A 19,264-nucleotide genomic window follows, 5' to 3' on the forward strand; every position below is an offset into this window, starting at 1 on the left:
CCGAGTAGATAAAGTTGGCTACCTCGCCACGCCAACCCAGCCACCGTGATCGATCGATCCAACGACGGAAAACCGCCGCCGCGGCCGAATCCGAGCCCCGCCGGCGAGATCCTCGCGGCGGCCCGGCGGCCGGCGAGGCCCCACGCGCGCTCGCGCGCTCGTGCCTTCCTCGTCACGACACCCCTAGGTTCATCCTAGGAGGAGGGGAATTCGGATTTTGGATTTTGGGGCATCGTGTTAATGGCGGTGCGGCCGGGGTGGGCGGTGGCGGTGGCGCGGGCGTCGGCGGCGGCGTGGCAGCGCGTGGCGTGCAACCCGGAGACGCTCCCCGCCGACCAGGTCCTCGGGCTGCTCTGCTGCGCGCCGCTCCACCTCCTCGCCCGCCTCGCCGCGTTCCTCTGCATCCCCTTCGTCCCCGTCCAAGCCATGCCCCGCCTCCTCTCCCCTCGCCTGCAAGGCCACCCGCGCCGCCTCCTCCTCCTCCCGCCTCAGGAGTTCGTCGAAGTCGAACCTATGTACTCCCCTTTCCCTTCCTCCTCCTCGTCCTCGTCGGATGACGATGACGACAGCGACATCGAGGACGGGGAGATTGTTCATCTTCACTTCGATTGAGGTTCGCGGCTGGTCACTTACCGCCTTTGATTTCGTATCCATTTGTTCATAGTCTAGCAATCCTAGCGTGTGGAAAGGAATTGTGAATTGTGGAACTCTGGATAATATGTAGCTCTAGTGACAAATGACACAAATTCAGCTGAAATTTTCACAATTTGTCCCTTTGCAAAAACTTTTTTTACAAATGAACCGCTGCCAAAACTTATTTCAAAAATGACTCTTTTGGTCAGCACCAAATCACCTGGCGCTGAACTTAGACACTTCAGCGCCATGTCAACTGGCGCTGAATGCCGTGCCACCGCGGATGGGAGACTAAGTCAGCATGCCAATGCATATTTAGCGTCACGCTATTTGGCGCTGAGGTGTCTAAGTTCAGCGCCAAGGGTTATTTTTGAAATAAGTTTTGCTGACGGTTCATTTGTAAAATAGTTTTTGCAAAAGGGTCAAATTGTGAAATTTTTTGCAAATTCAGGATCAGTAGTCTAACTACCCGAACTCATTGGGCATTCGTTAGGTCGCCCACTTGAACAAACCACAGTAAAATTTAAAGTTCAAACATGTGATGTGATGACTCAGTTATGGGGACCTGCTTACTAGACAGTATAACTTGTAAGCCGCTGAAATTTATTTATATGATGCTAATCCTCAATATGTCTGGAGGAGATATCTCACGTAGGTCAGTAGGTCATCATGTGCTGAAATTCTGCTGATATTTGGTTGGATTAGTGTGCATTTTCATTGTTCGATCGGTATTTACCATCTTCTACAGATGCAGTTAGGTGTAGTTTAGTCAAATTAGTCAGCTAATATAGTTAAATGAGACCCGAACCATTGATAACATCAGAATGAACCTAGAATTTAATTACCTTTTTTGAGTTAATATTTTCTTTTTTAAAATAATTTTCCATCCAACCTCACTACTTTAAGTGGAGAGAGTGATTCTATAACACTATGCACACTCAATTGATTTGTACCATGTTGACTTATTAGAAATCTGATATAAGGTTGTTAGACTGTCTGTTCCGTGAACTTGCATAAGATTGCATACCGTGTTTTACTTTAGCCTATTGTTGTGGTATTATTCAATCTATGTTGGCATCTATAGAAACTAGAAAGTAGTGGATACAGTTATTTGCGTATGCCTCATTCCTGTGCAATCAATGACAGTTGGCCCTGACAGACTTGAAAGGTTAACCTGATAGTGTTCAACATTCTGGCTGACAGCAGTTTGATAGCTATAAGATGATGATGAGAAGGACATAGTTCTCAAACTTCTGTCTGCATCTGCATAATTGCTTGCTGTTTCCACCTTCATTGTGATGATGGGTGGTGCCTTGTATGGTCAATCTGCTGGAAACATTAGATGTGCCGTTTTCTTAAATTGGTTGATGGGCCTAATTCCATGCTCAGGGAGGAAGTATGCTTCTGGAATAAAATCCTTTTGTTGAATGCGCTCATTCAGTCATGCAAAACAAGCTAGATGGATCTCTGGCCACTCCTGAAGAAAAATGCAACATTAGTTCGTGCAGTTTGACTGTATTCATAATTTGTTTTGAACTTTTAGAATATATATTGTGCTTGCTTCATTTGGCCATTTGGGTATATTTCTTGAGTAGATTTTTCTACTCAACCTTGACAGTTTTCTAGCTTCTAAAAGATGGTATAGAACTATATATTTTGGGACTATTTTGTGCGCAGTTAAAGTCAAGCTGTAGCTCAACTAGAATGCATCATTTTTTAGTGAAAGTAATGTGCTAAAACCATTCTTTTTTGCATGGGAAATAAAGTAACCAAGTGAAGAGATTTACAACTTACAACTTCCATATTTCAGTGCACATTGATCTTTTAATATGTTTTCCGTCACCCTCACAAAGCAGGCGTGCATGTTTGAGGCTTAAGAATTGTGGTTCATTTCTTAGGACCTCTTCTGGATTTAAAACTTGAGTTGTTTTGTTGATCCCCCATCATCTCTAATTTTCGTCTATTTCAGGTTGCTTAGGAATAAGGCTCTGTGGGAGGCAACTTTTGGGCTTTCAGGTGCAAAGATTGAATGCATACTTGCATTCTGTACCTGATGCAAAATCATTCGCCCTTGCATCTAGCACTCAGAACCTAACACGTTCTGAGGTTGTTCATTGATAATAGTTCCATAGGTTAGAAGCTCTATTTTTATGATTGCATTGTTTTATTGTGGAACTCATCACTGGGTAGTGCTGATGAACGCCACACACTGTATTTAAAAGTTGAAATGCAATTCCAGATATTGATTGAAGATGGCTGTTTTCTTTGTTGAAAATATGTTATGTATTATACTTGATGAATGATGACACAGCATTGTGAAGCGCCCATCTTCGTTGTGAGTACACTGGTATTTAGCACATCTTTCTCTCTATAAGGACAGGACAGAACAAGGAAATGGATCTATCATCTTGTCATCTTTTGCTGTCTGATGGATTACTTTTGCTGTCTGACGGATTACAGCTGTGCTCTGTACCATGTCGGTTTTTGAGTAAAGGTAATGTTCCATTCTTCCTATACTAAAATAGGTTGCCATAAATGTTGGTAATAAAACGATTAATATAGTCTTAAAGAAAGAAAATAGGTCATATTTTTTTTGTTCAGGAATTGAACATTGTTGTGAAGACAAGGAGAATCTTTGATTACAGAAAACTTTTGTTTGTGCTTCTGTCTGTGAAGTGGATTTTAGTCAGAAGCACTAATTCTGTAATGATTCAGCATTGCATTTTGGCAACTATATGTGTAGTCATCAATTTTTTTGTGTCTGCTTAGCGACTTATTTAGTTTGTGGAATTGCATTTCCCAAGTCAAGAAATATTATAAGGGCTTTGGGCAAGGTGGTGCAGCAGAGAGAGGGAGGGAGTGAGAGCACATATCTGATTCATCGCATGTGAGCACATCTCTGATTCATTGCATGTGATTTGTGCTTCTGTTATGTTACAGTGAAAATGGTTCATCCTGTTTATTGTGATCACCTATCAAGGTAACTGAAGATCTTATGTCACCTCCCTTTTCCAGCTTTACTGCCTCTGGATATCCTCTTTTTCTCTCGGTTCAAGCTTTGAAGAGGCAAGAGATATAAAATGCTATATTCCATGAAGGTATGTTTGTTTCCAACTCTATAATGAAGTGTATGAGGTAGCTTGTTTATATCGTTCTGTTTCAATCTACTCACTATTTGTGTAAATTGCTCACTGCCTAACTAGAAAGCATCCATTTCCTATGTGACCAAAGATTGCCTTTCCACTTATCCGTTATCTTATACGATATCCATGATTTAGGTTGATTATATCAAATTTTTCATAGAATTGAGCATGTCCGTAATCATTTAATTCTAATAAATTGTTTGCTAGAGTTGAAATGTAGCGTTCAAATACCTCGTTAGCTGATTAAATAGACTGGGAGAAGAAACAGGCCCTCATTGCAAGTGTTGAAGTGTGACCAACCTCGCACATGTCAGTGGCCTCATGAACCGTGAACACGTAGGGTCCTCTGGCCCTCTGCTTATCATGGAAAGGCAAATGGTGCTACCATAGTAACACAAGCTTTTTTAGCCATGGCTCTATTATTGCGTGTCTCTGCTCTTTCTGTCCTGTAGACACTGGACGATAGCCATTAATCTCAACTTTGGAACCTAGAGGAGTACTGATAAATAAGCTTGGTTGGTAGTCTCCTAGGCAACTAATTGCTTCACGGGCAAGCGATATGCCTGCCCAATAGAAACTATGCCGTTCTGGCCTTGGGTCTTTTATACTGTTACGATTTATGATGCACTGAAAGTCTCTTTCTGCTCTCTGTTTGAAGGCTGAAAAGTACTGCTAAGTGGAACTAGGGTCTGGGAATCTTCTGTTACAAATAGGTAGATTGCCTGGCATTAGTTGCTTAATTAAGCTTTCATTGAACTCGTCTGGTGGCATATTGCAGCATGAGATCTTTCTAGAACTGAAACCCAATTACTTGAAACCTATTCACAGTCAGATTTAAGTATCGGGCTTGGAAGTTGGAACACACTGTACCACGTTGTGTTGTAGTTTTGTGGTACAGGAAAATCATGCCTTAGTTAAGCAAGTAAAGTTTAAGAACCATTCATGGAATTGCGGTACAAACTAGAGAGGGCCATGTCCAGCACGAATCACCGTTCATATGCCTGATGCCTGGTAAAGGCACATGCTATCGTTTGGTGAGGCAACTGATTTGGCAGCTCAACCACACACAGCAGGAAAGCACTCAAATAAATGAGCTTACAGCCCAAAGACCATGCACGCAGTCCCGTTGGATGTAAATTACCCTTTTGTCTAAGAAAATGACCCCTTGAATGTTGCTGTTGAGTAATGTCCTTTTAAGCTTGCGTAGATTGAATTTAGAGTCGCAGACCCATGCATGTTACTACCTCCGTTTTTTAATAGATGACGTTGTTGACTTTTTCTCACATGTTTGACCATTCGTCTTATTTAAAAATTTTATGCAAATGTATAAGATATAAATCACACTTAAAGTACTATGAGTGATAAAACAACCTATAACAAAATAAATTATAATTACGTAAATTTTTTAAATAAGACGAATGGTCAAACATGTGAGAAAAAGTCAATGGCGTCATCTATTAAAAAACGGAGGGAGTATCTTGGTAGGTGATTTGTTTTTTCAAGAATGATAGCTGATGGAGAGTGATTAGGATGGGGGCAATCCCTGAATAAATGTATGTAATGACACTGATTGGAACTTTAGAGTTATTAGTACGTAATCCATCTCTGTCAATACAGGCTAATTTTAGCTGGTTAGCAGTAGCACTTAAATAGCAGCTGTTACAATGTGACTATTTGCTCAACATCTCAAAATATATATAGTACCTTTATGGAGTCCTAGCTCCTAGGATCAACCGATCAAGCATGTCACTTGTGAGTTGCGACCCTATATTAAAAATCTGCTTCAGGAGTTTATGACATTAAACAATTGTTCATACGGAGACTGAAAATGATGCCCTGTGTGTTTATCTGTTTAGCCTCTTTATCATAACTGGACAAACCTGCCAGGGTGGCTCACTGAGAGAAACAGCGAACCATGTGATATAACGGCTTTGAATTGTGATTGTGCCCATGACTCCTCTACTGTTCTTACCTGGTATGCATTCCTGTGTCCAAGGCTAAAGCTGACGTGTAATGGGTTTCCTTATCCCCAACTTGTAGCCTGCTTTGTACTTTGTCCCCCATGCCCTGATGCTAACCGATCAGCCCCCATGCATGTATCCACGTATAATTGTTCGTATCCATCTTGGTGCGTGTGTGTTGCTAGTACACAAGCTGCATTTTTGCACATCCTCAGTGCGTTGTTGAGCTAGCTATGTTGGATAATGATTCGATTCTTGCACCGCTTGTTGGGAAGTGACCATTTGTATAGAATCACTGGCTTTTGGTAGCCTTGCTTCAATTCTTTGTAGTTTGGAAATTGTACATAAAGGTGCCCTTCAACTTCAAGTGCTTGTGCAAGAAAAGCCAGTAGAAGAGAGATGGATTCCTCCTTCTCTGACGTGGTTATATGCTTTTATATTCGCGGGCGATTCAGCTTGTGGATGAAGTAAAATCTATTAGTGTCTATTTGAGCTCATTATTTGTATAGGTGTGCCTCGAATTATTATGACTGTCTTCTGAGCCGGTGAAAAAAATTTCAACTACTACGGACCAAACTGAAAACATCCAAAGCCTGTCCTAATGCAAAGGGCCTACTGACAGGTGGGGCCAGTATGGACCGCACGTAATACTACTCCGATACTAAATAAATTTTGTATCCATCTGTTTAGCATGTTACTGCTGCTGTATTTCTAGGTTTTTTACCCGTTTACCAAGAGGTCCGATGCTGTAAGATCCGGTCAAGACGAGACCGGTCAACGGTCGTAGCATTAGCAGGGTCTGGATTGACCAATGCATGTGATGTGCTGTTGTTACTGCTTCGACAACCAGCCATCGTGGCAGGCAGGGCGACTGTGCAAGCACTATTATTACTGTTGTCAGGTTGTTACCAGACGATGTTTATCTTTTTAACCCTCCACGTTTAGTCCTCACCCTCCTCTGATTAGTGTTACTAGCGTGAAAAACATTCTGGAGCAAAGGCCGGGTTAAAAAACGGAGTGATGAGTGCACGGTCGCGGTTAGTTTTATACGTAGAACTGTACCTGCTTTTTGCTGCTAAACGTGTCATACCGGTGATCGTTACTTTTTTTTTATAGGATAGGTTAACATTTCGGTCTTCATTTCACCAGCCATTTTACAATGTTCCTTTTATAATGTACTCCTACTACTATCTTATCCAGGTATACCGTATAGTGTATTTGTGTGGGGTCTATTTGAACATACCTCCTCCGTCATAAAAAAAAGACAAACCCTGGATTTTCGTGTCCAACTTTAACGGCCCGTCTTATATGAAATTTTTTTATAATTCGTATTTTCATTATTGTTAGATGATAAAACATGATTAATATTTTATGCGTGATTTGTCTTTTTATTTTTTTTTATAATTTGAAAGACGGACGGTCAAACGTTAGGCATGAAATTGTCTTTTTTTTTTGGACGGAAGGAGTATCTGAAGACGGGACAGTTGAGTTACTTCTCTTGCGTAGACCTGACGAATGTCATTAAAAACTAGAGTATACTAGTATACTAGCTCGACACCATTAATACGTATTAGCATGTCTTCGCATGCGGGTAATGATAAAAACGACTTAACTGCAATATCAGTACTGTACTTACCTACTACTCGTAGTACTACCGTTAAACAAAATGACTTAACTGTAATATATCAGTACTGTAAGCATGGTGTGCACTTTGCAGGGTCCCCTTTTCCAAAGCTCACCGTACCTTAAGCACTGCCTAATCACTTTCCTTAAAACTTTCGTTAGCCGGTGCACGGAGGCACGCGTGCGCCCCCCGCCGGGATCCAATGCTGCGACCGCCGCTCGCGTCGCGCGTGCGAGAGAGAGAGAGAAGCGAAAAGCTCACGCGTCCGGTCCCACCACGTAAGATGGGACCCACTGGTCAGCGGGTGGGGCGGTGGCACGAGTGCCGGCTGCTCCCACGTGCCGGGCCGCGGGTGGGGGGTGGGGCCGTGTTGGGGGAAACGGAACGGGGGCCCGGCCGCGGCACAGTGGGCAGGTTGGTGGGGGCCCACGTGAGTGGCCCGAATAAAGAAAATTACCAACCATACCCAGGGTTTTGCCCCCCAAGAGGAGGAAGAAGTCGGGTTTAGCCGTTTGAACCACCGTGCAATGCGTGCATAAACATCTAGGAACAAACTGTGAAAGACAAACGTATTACGGATTTGAGATGGTGAGAGTCAGCTATGACAGAAAATCTAGGAAGCACTACGACGAACTGTAATAGTCAAAGCTAGATCATGCTAGCTATAGATCGTCTGGCATGAAGTCCGAAGGAAAAAAAAGTCTCATTGACTTAGATTAATTAATCTTATGCCAGTGCATATTATGGATAATCTTAGTATAATTAATACATTTAATGCATGTTGTCATGTTGATGGTGTGGACTTTTCTAATGTTTAACTCTTATTATCATTGTGCGACATTACAGTCAACTGCCCATTTTCTTCACAACAACATTTATATTTATTACAAAAATTATGTCTAACTACCTATTTTCTTCACAACAACATTTCCATTTATTCAAATTTAAGCCGGATTGCGAAACGAATATGAAGGTTTCAAATATTGACGGCCACCACTCGATGTTGTCTGATACATGAAACCACTCGATTAATTGGTAAGTTCAAAAAACAAACTAATATTTATACCTTATCGTGGGAAGTGGTTTTCTTGAGCCCCAATATATTTTGTAAAAATTTGGTGGTCACTAAAGATATAGATAGTATAATCTTTAAAGTATCACTCACTAATATAGATAGTGTTGGATTTTATATCGCAAAACAACATATTTCCTCGGTTTGAGAATGTAAGTATTTTCTAGGTAGACACATGTATTAATAAAGTAGATAAAAATGATTAGAGAATCACAACAGAATTTAAGTATATTTTTAGTTGGACACGGCTATTAAAAAGTATATAAAAAATGATCGAAGAGAAAGTAGGTAAATAAATGAATGAGAAAATGATTGTGATTGATTAAAAAAAAGAGAACAGATAAAGAAATAATTTTATTTTAAAACAAGGTATACTAAGTTAGAAATAGCTGTAGTATAATTTAGCATTGGAACGGAGTACATTATTTTTTGAGTTAATTTCACTTTGGGCCATATTTTATTGCCAAAATTTTCACTTTGGACTACCATTTGTCCAATCTTTTCACGTTGGACTAGGTAACTTTACCTTTGTTGCACAATGAACCACCCCAAAACATATCTTCAGTTCTTCGATGACTTCGAGCAAATTGTTAACGACATGCCAGTAAACTTTCATACCAATATGCATGCCATACATTTGTCGAAAGAGACGCTAGACATCACTAGCGAAAAGATTTATGGTGGTCCATTATGCAACAAAGGTAAAATTATTTAGTCCAACGTGAAAAGATTGTATACAGGGTAGTTCAAAGTGAAACTATCGCAATAAAACATAGCCCAAAGTACAATTCACTCTTTTTTTTTTTCACTAACACAGCGGCTATTACTCCATTTCTTGAGAAAGGCTTTCCTCGGACCCCACAAATCAGTGGGCGTTACCCGTGGTCCTGGCGTGGAATGCCCGGTACCCGTAATAATTTGCGAATCATGGAGGGCATTTTGGTCCAGTCCAGAAGCCCCAAAAATAAAGCTCGTAATCTGCGAAAGCTGATGAAGCTGAGAGAGAGAGAGATAGAGAGAGTGTGTGTGTGTGTGTGTCTTCGCTTCACTGCCCACTTGGATCCTCGTGGCTGCTGCTGCTGTAGCGGAAGACGACGAGCCGCCCAAGAATCCAGCACCCACCCATCCACTGCTGCTGCTGCTCCTGCTGCTGCACCCCCCGCATTGTTTCGAATTTCTCAAATCGGCCCTCGGGCTGCGGCGGCGCGGTCACCGGCGGCGAGGTGAGTTCGTCGGTGAAGAGGAAGGGGGGGGGGGGGGTGTGAAGTGAAGTGCGATTTGAGGAGGGAGCGGTGGCGGCGTGAGGAGGCGAGAGCCGCACATGGCCACCGCGCGCGGCGGTGGCGGCGTGGGGTGGCTGGTGGTGGTGGTGGCGGTGGTCTGCCTGTCGTGCGCGGCGGCGGCGGCGAGGTCTCCGGCGGGGAGGGCGCACCGGCACCTGAAGCGGCTCAACAAGCCGGCGGTGAAGAGCATCGAGGTGCGTCATGTGTGAAGATTTTGAATTTGCTTTTTTTTTAATTGGTATCTATCATGGGTTCGTCGTCCTGGTCAAAGTTAAGCGTGTGTAGCTTCATTTGGGGGGAGAGGATTTGGGAGGAAGCACGAGCAAGGTGGTAGGTTTGCTCTTGGGCTAATCGTTCAAAGTGCAAGGTGGTATTCTGATTCAAAAGAGAAGATGTCTTTTCTGTGGCTCTTTGTGGTTGATCTTGGGGGAATTCACTTTCTCTCTTTACCATTCGTTCAAAACCTTTACCTTCCTTTTGGCTACATTGGGTGAAAAATATGCAAAAAATTGTACCAGCAAAGATTTTGTGACTTTCCTTTTGGCTGTCACTTTGTGCTTGTTCTTTTCTCAAGTTCTTCTATCTTGCTTAACTTTGTGCAAAATTTAGCAAGTTTTCATAGGGATACCCAAGCAGCTATCTCTGGCAATTCTTACCCCACCAAACACATCTGATTTGTGTCATTTTCGAACTGTGGAATCAAATAGAGCCCAGATGGGGACATCATAGATTGCGTGCACATCTCACACCAGCCAGCTTTCGATCATCCCTTCCTCAAGAACCACACCATCCAGGTAAACCTTCAGCTGCAACAATGGCATCTACAAACCTCAATTCGTTGGATTCCGCAACAATGGCGGTGACCATCATCATGCTCTCCGCAGATGAGGCCGAACTACCATCCCGATGGCCTGTACGACGAATCCAAGAGCGGCGGCGGCGGCGAGAAGCCCATGGTCCAGCTCTGGCACCAGGGCGGCAGGTGCCCGGAGGACACCGTCCCAATCCGGCGTACGAAGCGGGACGACCTGCTCCGGGCGAGCTCCATGCGCCGCTACGGCAAGAAGCGGCACCCGGCGCCCAACCCCATGTCCGTCGACCCCAACCTGCTCAACGAGGGCGGCCACCAGGTACGTCACAATCACATATTCACCCAGGAATGAGAGGGGGTCGCCATTGATGCGCTATGACCTCCATGCTTGCAATGTTTGTTGTTGCACTGCGGGTACCAGCAATGGCTCATTTACTGATTTGCCTGGGTGAAAATTTATCTTTCTTTGTTTTGCAGCATGCCATCGCGTACGTCCAGGGCGACAAGTACTACGGCGCCAAGGCAACCATCAATGTCTGGGCGCCCAAGATCGAGCAGCCCAACGAGTTCAGCTTGTCCCAGCTCTGGATCTTGGGTGGCTCCTTCGGCGAGGACCTCAACAGCATCGAGGCTGGATGGCAGGTAGCAATCCGAAAGAAACTAATCTCATGTTCATGTTCATGATTTCATCTCATCTCATGCGTGAGCTTTTGCATTGGCGAGTAAATGCGGCACCGTTCTTGCGGTTGCAATACCCCCTTTCTGCCGCGATGCCCCGCGTGCTGTGTCACTCACGAGCTCTGAATCTGCTTTTGTGTTTTCCTTTGATTTTCTTCAGGTTAGCCCCGACCTCTACGGCGACAACAACACGAGGCTGTTCACTTACTGGACTGTAAGTTTTGTTTGTTCATTCCAGAATGAATTAAAGCCTGAAGAATTGGTGAAATGTGCTTGTATTGATGTCTAATTCGTTGTGTTTAAACCTGGGTTTCTGCAGAGCGATGCATACCAGGCAACAGGGTGCTACAACGTATTGTGTGCAGGATTCGTGCAGATAAACAGTGAGATCGCCATGGGAGCCAGCATCTTCCCCATCTCAAGCTACTCTGGCTCCCAATACGATATCAGTATAATGATTTGGAAGGTGAGCTAGAAAATTAAACTAGAAATTCAGTTACTCACCACATGCCCCCGCTTAGTAGTAGTAGTAGTAAGTTCAGAGTTGTCACAAAACATGCAGGCCAGAGAATCTCTCTGCCCACTTGCTGCTGTGCTCTTACTCGTGCTCCTTGGCTGATACCCTTTGGGCTTTGAAAATAGTTTCCTCCTCACCCTGTGCCCCTGTGGTAGTGTGGTCATAATACTTTTTTTTTCTTCCTCAACAGCCTTTCTTATCCTTAATGATTACTCTAGTTTCATTGTTTTCCAAAAGAAAGAACCATTGCTACTTTTCACCTCAGCAAGCAAGCAAGTGCCGAGCAAAGTGCAAGATAGAAAGCAAGCTGTTTTTCATTTCCATTGAGCACGAGTAATGAGTGCAAACATAGTTTGCTTAGTACAACATGAATGCGAGGCATCCTATTGTAGTACTAAATGGGCACAATGCCTGTGTACTGAAGTCCAGATATGTCGGTGCAAATGTCTTAAATACATCTGTATATTGATAATTGAAGACATCTGTATATTGATATATTGGTTTTAATGTCTAAATACATCTGTATATTGATATATTGGTTTTAATGTCTAAATACATCTGTATATTGGTACATTGGATTTTTTAGTAATGCACTAATGCATTGCTCTAATGAAATTTGCTGGACATATATATGAGCAGGATCCAAAGGAGGGGAACTGGTGGATGCAGTTTGGCAAGGATTATGTTCTTGGCTATTGGCCATCCTTCCTATTCTCCTACCTTGGCGACAGCGCGTCGATGATCGAGTGGGGCGGGGAGGTGGTAAACTCGCAGCTCGATGGCGTGCACACGTCGACGCAGATGGGCAGCGGTCACTTCCCGGAGGAAGGGTTCAGCAAGTCAAGCTACTTCAAGAACATACAGGTGGTGGACAGCACCAACAACCTGAAAGCCCCCAAGGGGGTGGGCACATTCACTGAGCAATCGAACTGCTACGACGTGCAAAACGGTAACAATGCCGACTGGGGCACATACTTCTACTATGGAGGCCCTGGAAGGAGCTCAAACTGCCCATGACAACTGAAAACTGAACTGAACACCCTGAGCAAGTGTTTAACCATTCAAGTGTAATACACCATCTGCTCCAGTTTTTTAGCCCTAGATAGTGTGTGTCATGTGAATGGGTCCCCGGTGTTGCTTTCTAATCTCTCTCTGCCTTGAGCTTTCTTTCTTCCTTTTTTGTAATGCCAAGTCTTCTGAAGAGAAGCAATGGCATCTGGTGGTGGTTGTGGTGATGGCCTACCTCCTTTTTCCTATATGGTAGATTCACTTGTCTTTCTGGTTATGGAGCTTCTCTCTTGGGCTTAACTAAAGGGTCAGAGGGCCATGCTTTATTTTTCTCATGTCACCTTTACCTCCTTTGAATGTCAGTGGTGTATAGGAAAGAGGAATTGGTAGGATTCAGTTACTCAGCAACTTGTATGCCATTCCCATGGAGGAGTATCTGGTAGTAGGCTATAAAAAGCACAAAAAATAACTAAAATGTTGTGCCATTTATCTCTTCTGCCAACCATGAAAGCATCAGACCTAAATAGTAGTATGTTGAATATTGTGAGTACTAGTATTCATGGGGAGCATAAATGTCAGGTATATTTTTGTCAATTGCAGATGAAGAAGGATTTGTAAGAGGTACTGTACATTGCATTGACCATCTTAATGCCATCAACAGTCATGTGCAGATGAACAAAATTGGTTGAGGAGTGTTTCTAGAGGTCTGGTTTGTTTGCCCTTGTTTCATAGTATATGCTCCAGTTTGGTGGGTTGGAAGAGAACCCATGCTGTTTGACAGGCCAGGACCAGATTCAGAGACAGTTTGGGGGCAGAGCAGCCTCAACTCAAATGTGCATGTTTGTATATGCAGGAGTTTGTATATGTGTCATGTGAAGATGCTTGAAATTTTGGGCCATTCTGAAACTAGGTCCATGTTTGCCAGTGCCATAACTCCTCAGGCCAACTTCTTCTCCTTAATTGTTTCTGAATCTTAGGGTGTGTTTTTTTTCACGTTAAAATTGGAAGTTTGGTTAAAATTAGAACGATGTGATGGAAAAGTTGGAAGTTTATGTGAGTAGAAAAGTTTCGGTGTGATGGAAAAGTTAGAAGTTTGAAGAAAAAGTTAGGAACTAAACAAGGGCTTAGCCTCATCGGTGCGCCTAAAAAAACAAAATCAAAGCTAAAATTCAAATTTTAAACTTAACTTTGAAGTTGATTTTAACATATTTTCAACATAGTTTTTTTTTTCAGTATTAGTTAAGTCATTAAAAACATATATGTATATACATTTTTTTTTATCTCAATAAGCTGTTATGGCTTATAATAAGCTTTTGGATAACTAATGAGGCACTCGGTGTTGGCTACTGGTGATGAATGCTCAAATCCTGTAGGCAATGGTAGTTGTCCCTTTGCTTCTTTGATGTGTTTTCTTTTGACTTGGTTCGAAGAGAACTACACAAATGTGGATCATCAACATTTGCATTGTACAGTAGTACTATATTTCTCTGATGAATCTGTGTTGAATTTTGAAAGCTCTGAACCTCCCTGAACAGAAGGATGGTGTACTCCTGATCATAGGTGAGGTCACTGAGGGGGTGTTTGGGAGAGAGGGGCCCCCTCAGTTGTCTGTTCTCTGAAGAAAAAGAAACACTGGAAGTAGAGATGTGTCACTGTCCAGTTCCAGTCAGTTATTAGACCCTGTTTAGATCCCTGGCAAAATTTTACACCATATTACATCAAATGTTTGGACATATGCATGTAGTATTAAATATAGTCGAAAAATAACTAATTACACAGATTGCGTGTAAATTGCGAGACGAATCTTTTAAGCCTAATTACGCTATGATTTGACAATGTGGTGTTACAGTAAATATTTGCTAATGACGGATTAATTAGGTTAATAAATTCGTCTCACGGTTTACAGGCGGATTCTGTAATTTGTTACTGCGTTTAATACTTCAAATATATATCCGTATATCCGACGTGACACGCCAAAACTTTACACCCGTAACCTAAACACAGCCTAAATTAGTCAGAAGTGAGATGATGCACTCGCAGACCCGGACACTGCAGGAGCCTTGGTGGTGCTCACATGCCAAGCAGTTCCTGTCTTGGACGTGTAGCAAGCAAAATGATGACGGAGTGGCGTACACTTGCCGGTGCCGGAGACGACGGACTTTCCGGCGAGCGGTTGCCATGGATCGACGGACTTCCCGATGGCCGAGGATGGCTGAACAGTTGGGCTCCAACTCGGCCTGTCACGCTAAAAACGGCCCACGACGACCCACTTTCTAAGCAGGCCATTTGGAGGCCCAAAATAGTCCGACAGCCACCATTTCTCGGCGCGTGAAATTGCTCTCCTACTCCACTCTAGGCCCAATACGGATTTCTTGGTGGGCCAAAACGAACCCAAATTTGTGAGGTGGGCCGCGTTTCTTCGCTTGGGCTCCCTCGTACAGCCCACGGGCAGCAGCGGTCCATTTACTGGTAGGCCAAATGGAGGCCCAAATTCCTGCGGCGGCATTGATCGAGGCAGCCCGTGGCAGGCCGGGTTTCTCTTCATGGGCTCCCAATTACGGCCCACGACCACCATCTCGGCCCTCCCCACAAAATGCTCAATTTCAGCAGCCTGACGAGGCGCCTAGACAGATTACTGAGTCTGAAACGAACCAAAGATAACAACGGTCGTAACATACCAAGCAGAATTATTAACAGGAGTGAGTGACACAGCACAATCCATCACTCCAACAGAACTTAAACTGTAACACAAGACTTATGGAGAAGGTCAAACAACTCTGCGAATTTGATATATATTTCAGGAGAAACAGTCTAACCATGAATCCAGGATCATGCCCAGGCATGGCCTGCACACGGCGTTCTCTTCAACATCAACTAGGATTACAATATTTGGGATTCAGTAGTAACCTATTTGAATGGCCAGCTGGCCTCAAATCTTCCTCCCAACTTGGTGTTACTGTTACAACAATTGAGGCACCAAAATGCACCATGCACCATACCCAACAACCTCCCATCTTCTTTCTCAATCCCAAATCATGATAGACTCATAGACCATGCATTGCTGCCTTCCATCTTAAGCTCTCTCTCTTCGTTTTCATTTACTTTCACTTCAGTGGTGACCAAACTCCGCGGTGCCTTTAAGGTCTGAGCTACAAACTTGCTAGATCAGGAATGATCTAATATACAACTATTTCGGTCGATAGGCTTAGTTCTAGATGACGATTTGTTTGGAACAACGAATGAACAAAAAAAGGATGGAGATACAGGGGTGGTGAAATAAGGATAGTAGGAGAGCCGGTGATCCTCCCTCTCTAAATTAGCCGCTCAGATCTGTCTAGTTAATGAATGAACCAGCATTGTACCTAACTGTCTCCAGCAAAAGTCAAAAAAAATTGATCCCGCTCTGTATTTCTATTCTGAATCACTCTCATTGCAAAGAGCCTTCAATCCTCTAGCCCTCTGCAAAAAGTTTTTCCTTGAATTAGCAACCATCAAACTAAAATTTGGACAAGGAGCTAAAAGGAAAATAACAACAAAGCTAGGTTTACCTTTCTAGCGCACTTCTTCTCTCTAACTTCATACCTCTCATGAGACAAATCAGACAGCCATGCTCCTGGACTTACCATCTACAACAAGCCCAACAATGAAACAGAATATGGAAGGGTTAAAAAAAAGTGAGCATGATCACATAAAAGAACAAAATTTTGCAGTAATCTTTGTGAAAGAAGGGATTACAAGCAAGCACTTCTGCATCAACTTTGGCCTCTTCTTCGGCCTCTGTGGGAGCTTGCATCCCTTCATTGCCATGAAGTCCTCTTCTTTCTCCTTGTTGGATAATGAAATGAAGAACCTTGGCAGTGCTGTGGTTCCCTTTTCTTCCATTCCACCACCAAAATCAAACCCATTTCCCTCGAATGGGAATGGAGAACCCCTAGTGGAGTAATATCGATCCTTCTCTGGCGAGAGTGACATGGAGTGCCTGTTATCGCTCACAAATGGCTCGGTTTTCCTGCTCTCAGACAATCAGTTACCTTATATTAGGAAGAATTGCTCGATATTTCCAGTCGATGCGAGTGTGTTCTATGGCATACTGAAGCTACCTTCGGTTCAGCGTGCTCGGGCGCCGCGGCGAACGAAACGGGGCAACATCACCGCCAAGCGGGCGATTCACTCGTGGTATGGTGCGCCTAAGAACATCGGTCCGCGCAGGTGATGGCGAGCCGTCGTCCCTCGTCTTGACACAGCGGAGTCGTTTCCGGCTGCCCCATTGCAGGAAAAGATTTGGTTCGCCGGGAGACCTCGATGGCCTTGAGTCCTTCACCTCTGGATCCATCTATGTCCTGATTCCTGAAGCAGAAAAGGCTGGAAATTTTCAGCAACAAAATCATTGACGGGAAATCAGTAGATAGCCCAAAAAATGGATATTTAACTACAGGGGCGGATCCAACTTGGGACTGAACCACCAAACTTTTGGGTGAACAAATAAACTGAATTAAGAGAGGTTTAAGGCTATCAAATTAAGGAGGAGGAGAAGAGCTTCTTCCAGATCTAGAAGAGAAGCTAGTAGGGGTTCACGAACGCAAGCAAATTCCAGTCCCGGTGGGGTGGAAGAGAGAGATGAATCAGAAAGAGAGAGGACGCGGATGCTCACCAGGATCCCCTCCCCTCCGCTGCTCTGCTCTGCTCGCCAGATGGAGCTCGCCGCCCGGCGCTCCCCTGTTCAGCCGCGACTCGTCTTGGCGGCGGCGCAAGGAGCGGAGGAGACAACGAGAGCGAGACGGCAGATTTCTTTTTCTTCTACGCGATACTCGACTACTCCGCCCTTATTATAGATGCCCACAAGGTCCAAGCCTGACGGCCCGGCCCAAACACGGCACGGCCCGACTGGGGGTTGTGCCCGTGCCGGCCCGGCCCGACCGCCGGGCCATGCTTGGGCTTCCCCACCGGCACGCTGGGCCGGGATGGCACAGCCAAGCCTGGTACGAAGTTCAGGATACATAACGGACTAATTTTCAACCATATGTAAGACACAGTAGGAGCAAAAATAGACGTATTATATGGCACGGCCAAAAGAATATGGACATAAAATATATTTATTTTAGTTATATATATGTCACATCCCAAAGACCCGGCCCGACTGCTAGTGGGTCGTGCCTAGGCCTGAGGTGTAGCACGTGGGCCGGCACGGCCCGGCACAAAGAGCCGACCGTGTCATGCCGGCCTGATTCTTCTTTGGCCGTGCCTTGCTCGTGCCTGGGCCGGGCCATACCAGGAGGGCCAAATGGCCATCTATAGCCCTTATCTCAATATTTTTACTATTTTATTAAAAGTAGTTACTATTTATTTATATAACTGGTGATCCACGTATCATCAATACTTAAAGGAAAATTAAGCGATTGTGTCAACAACAAATTCCTCATACCACCAACAAACACTAACTGTCACTCTACGCACCACCACCACCACTCTTTCTCCATGAGCCATCATCATTCCTCCTCTTGCCTTTACATGCGCAGCCTTACCCTCTAGTAACCGACATGTCTTTTTACCCTCCCCTATCGTGATGCACACTATTGTTATGGTTGTCGTTCAGGTCGGGGAAGTCAGGCTTGCAGGGACTTTGGGAGGCAGGAGCTGACCTGACGAAGCGCGAAGGCGCTATATTTGGGCTCCTTCTTGCTAGATCTATTGGTTATCCAACTGTTGGAGGGAAAAAGAAAATGGAGAGAGAGAGAGAGAGTTAATGTGCAGAGTCATTGCTGAATCACCGGACTTGGATAGAATAAGGTGGTCCAAATTGAAATGTAAAGTTGGCTATTGTGTAAATGAAAAGAATGGTTAAAGGATAATATTATATGAAAACTTTTAAGAATTTTTAAGAATCCATAGTATGTGCTATAATTTACTCCCTTTTGTCCCACAAAAAACACGGGATGATTAATTATGGTTAGATAGATTCCGCTAAAAGATGATAAAAATAATACCATCATTTTTGCTCAATAATAAAGTATTCGACTATGGTCTTCTTTTTTCATTGCATGATATATGATTACTACATTAGTAGGTATTTCCGTAGTTCTTTCATATTGTTTTTTATTTTCTACATATATGTTAATTTGGACTAATATTTTTCTCATAATTAAATAGACAATAAATCATTTTTCCATAATTCTCCTATAAAATGAGAATAGGGCATTTTAAAATTTGAAAATTATATTATAAGTGTATGTAATTTAATGTGTAAGATATGGACTTATAGTGTAAGATTTAACTTTTTTTTCTAAAAAAGCCGCATCATAGTAGATAGGTAGTTAACCGAACAACCATAAAAAATAGAGACAATCCATTGTGTGTCACTGATTTTGTCCCCGGTCTACAATATGTCATTGGGTTGTCAAGTTCTAATATGGCACCGCATTTTGCTTAACTTCTATAATATACCATCATCGTCTAGTTAGCCTCCGTTAGCATTGTACAATTTTATCATACAGATTGTAAAACTTACAAAGTTTGAGATGGGCAACTTCTCTGCCT

The 19,264-nt window shown here is 43.5% G+C and overlaps 3 protein-coding genes across 4 annotated transcripts; 2 read left to right on the forward strand and 1 right to left on the reverse strand.

The window, feature by feature from the left end:
- The first annotated feature begins 38 nt into the window (after positions 1-38).
- LOC9270425 (uncharacterized) lies at positions 39-2,884 on the forward strand. Its single transcript, XM_015773091.3, has 2 exons — positions 39-613; positions 2,603-2,884. Exon 1 carries the CDS (start codon positions 241-243, stop codon positions 610-612), a length of 372 nt encoding a protein of 123 aa, XP_015628577.1. The 5' UTR covers positions 39-240; the 3' UTR covers position 613; positions 2,603-2,884.
- Positions 2,885-9,431: 6,547 nt separating this feature from the next.
- Positions 9,432-13,007, forward strand: LOC4334507 (protein neprosin). The gene is made up of 7 exons (XM_015772832.3): positions 9,432-9,910; positions 10,424-10,510; positions 10,601-10,846; positions 11,005-11,169; positions 11,366-11,419; positions 11,525-11,671; positions 12,362-13,007. Exons 1-7 carry the CDS (start codon positions 9,755-9,757, stop codon positions 12,737-12,739), a joined length of 1,233 nt encoding a protein of 410 aa, XP_015628318.1. The 5' UTR covers positions 9,432-9,754; the 3' UTR covers positions 12,740-13,007.
- Positions 13,008-15,485: 2,478 nt separating this feature from the next.
- Positions 15,486-17,529, reverse strand: LOC4334508 (uncharacterized). Of its 2 annotated transcripts, none has more exons than XM_015772646.3 (5): positions 17,382-17,529; positions 16,831-17,077; positions 16,466-16,739; positions 16,279-16,356; positions 15,486-16,189 (listed from the first exon to the last, which is right to left on the reverse strand). In XM_015772646.3, the coding sequence occupies exons 2-5, from the start codon at positions 17,061-17,063 to the stop codon at positions 16,142-16,144; spliced, it is 633 nt and encodes a 210-aa protein (XP_015628132.1). In that variant the 5' UTR covers positions 17,064-17,077; positions 17,382-17,529; the 3' UTR covers positions 15,486-16,141. The 2 variants fall into 2 exon arrangements, with proteins under 2 accessions (XP_015628132.1, XP_066165018.1); XM_066308921.1 differs by having other exon boundaries at positions 16,831-17,092.
- Between the last annotated feature and the right edge of the window lie 1,735 nt (positions 17,530-19,264).

This window comes from Oryza sativa, chromosome 3, assembly GCF_034140825.1.
Source record: "Oryza sativa Japonica Group chromosome 3, ASM3414082v1".
Taxonomy (NCBI): domain Eukaryota; kingdom Viridiplantae; phylum Streptophyta; class Magnoliopsida; order Poales; family Poaceae; genus Oryza; species Oryza sativa.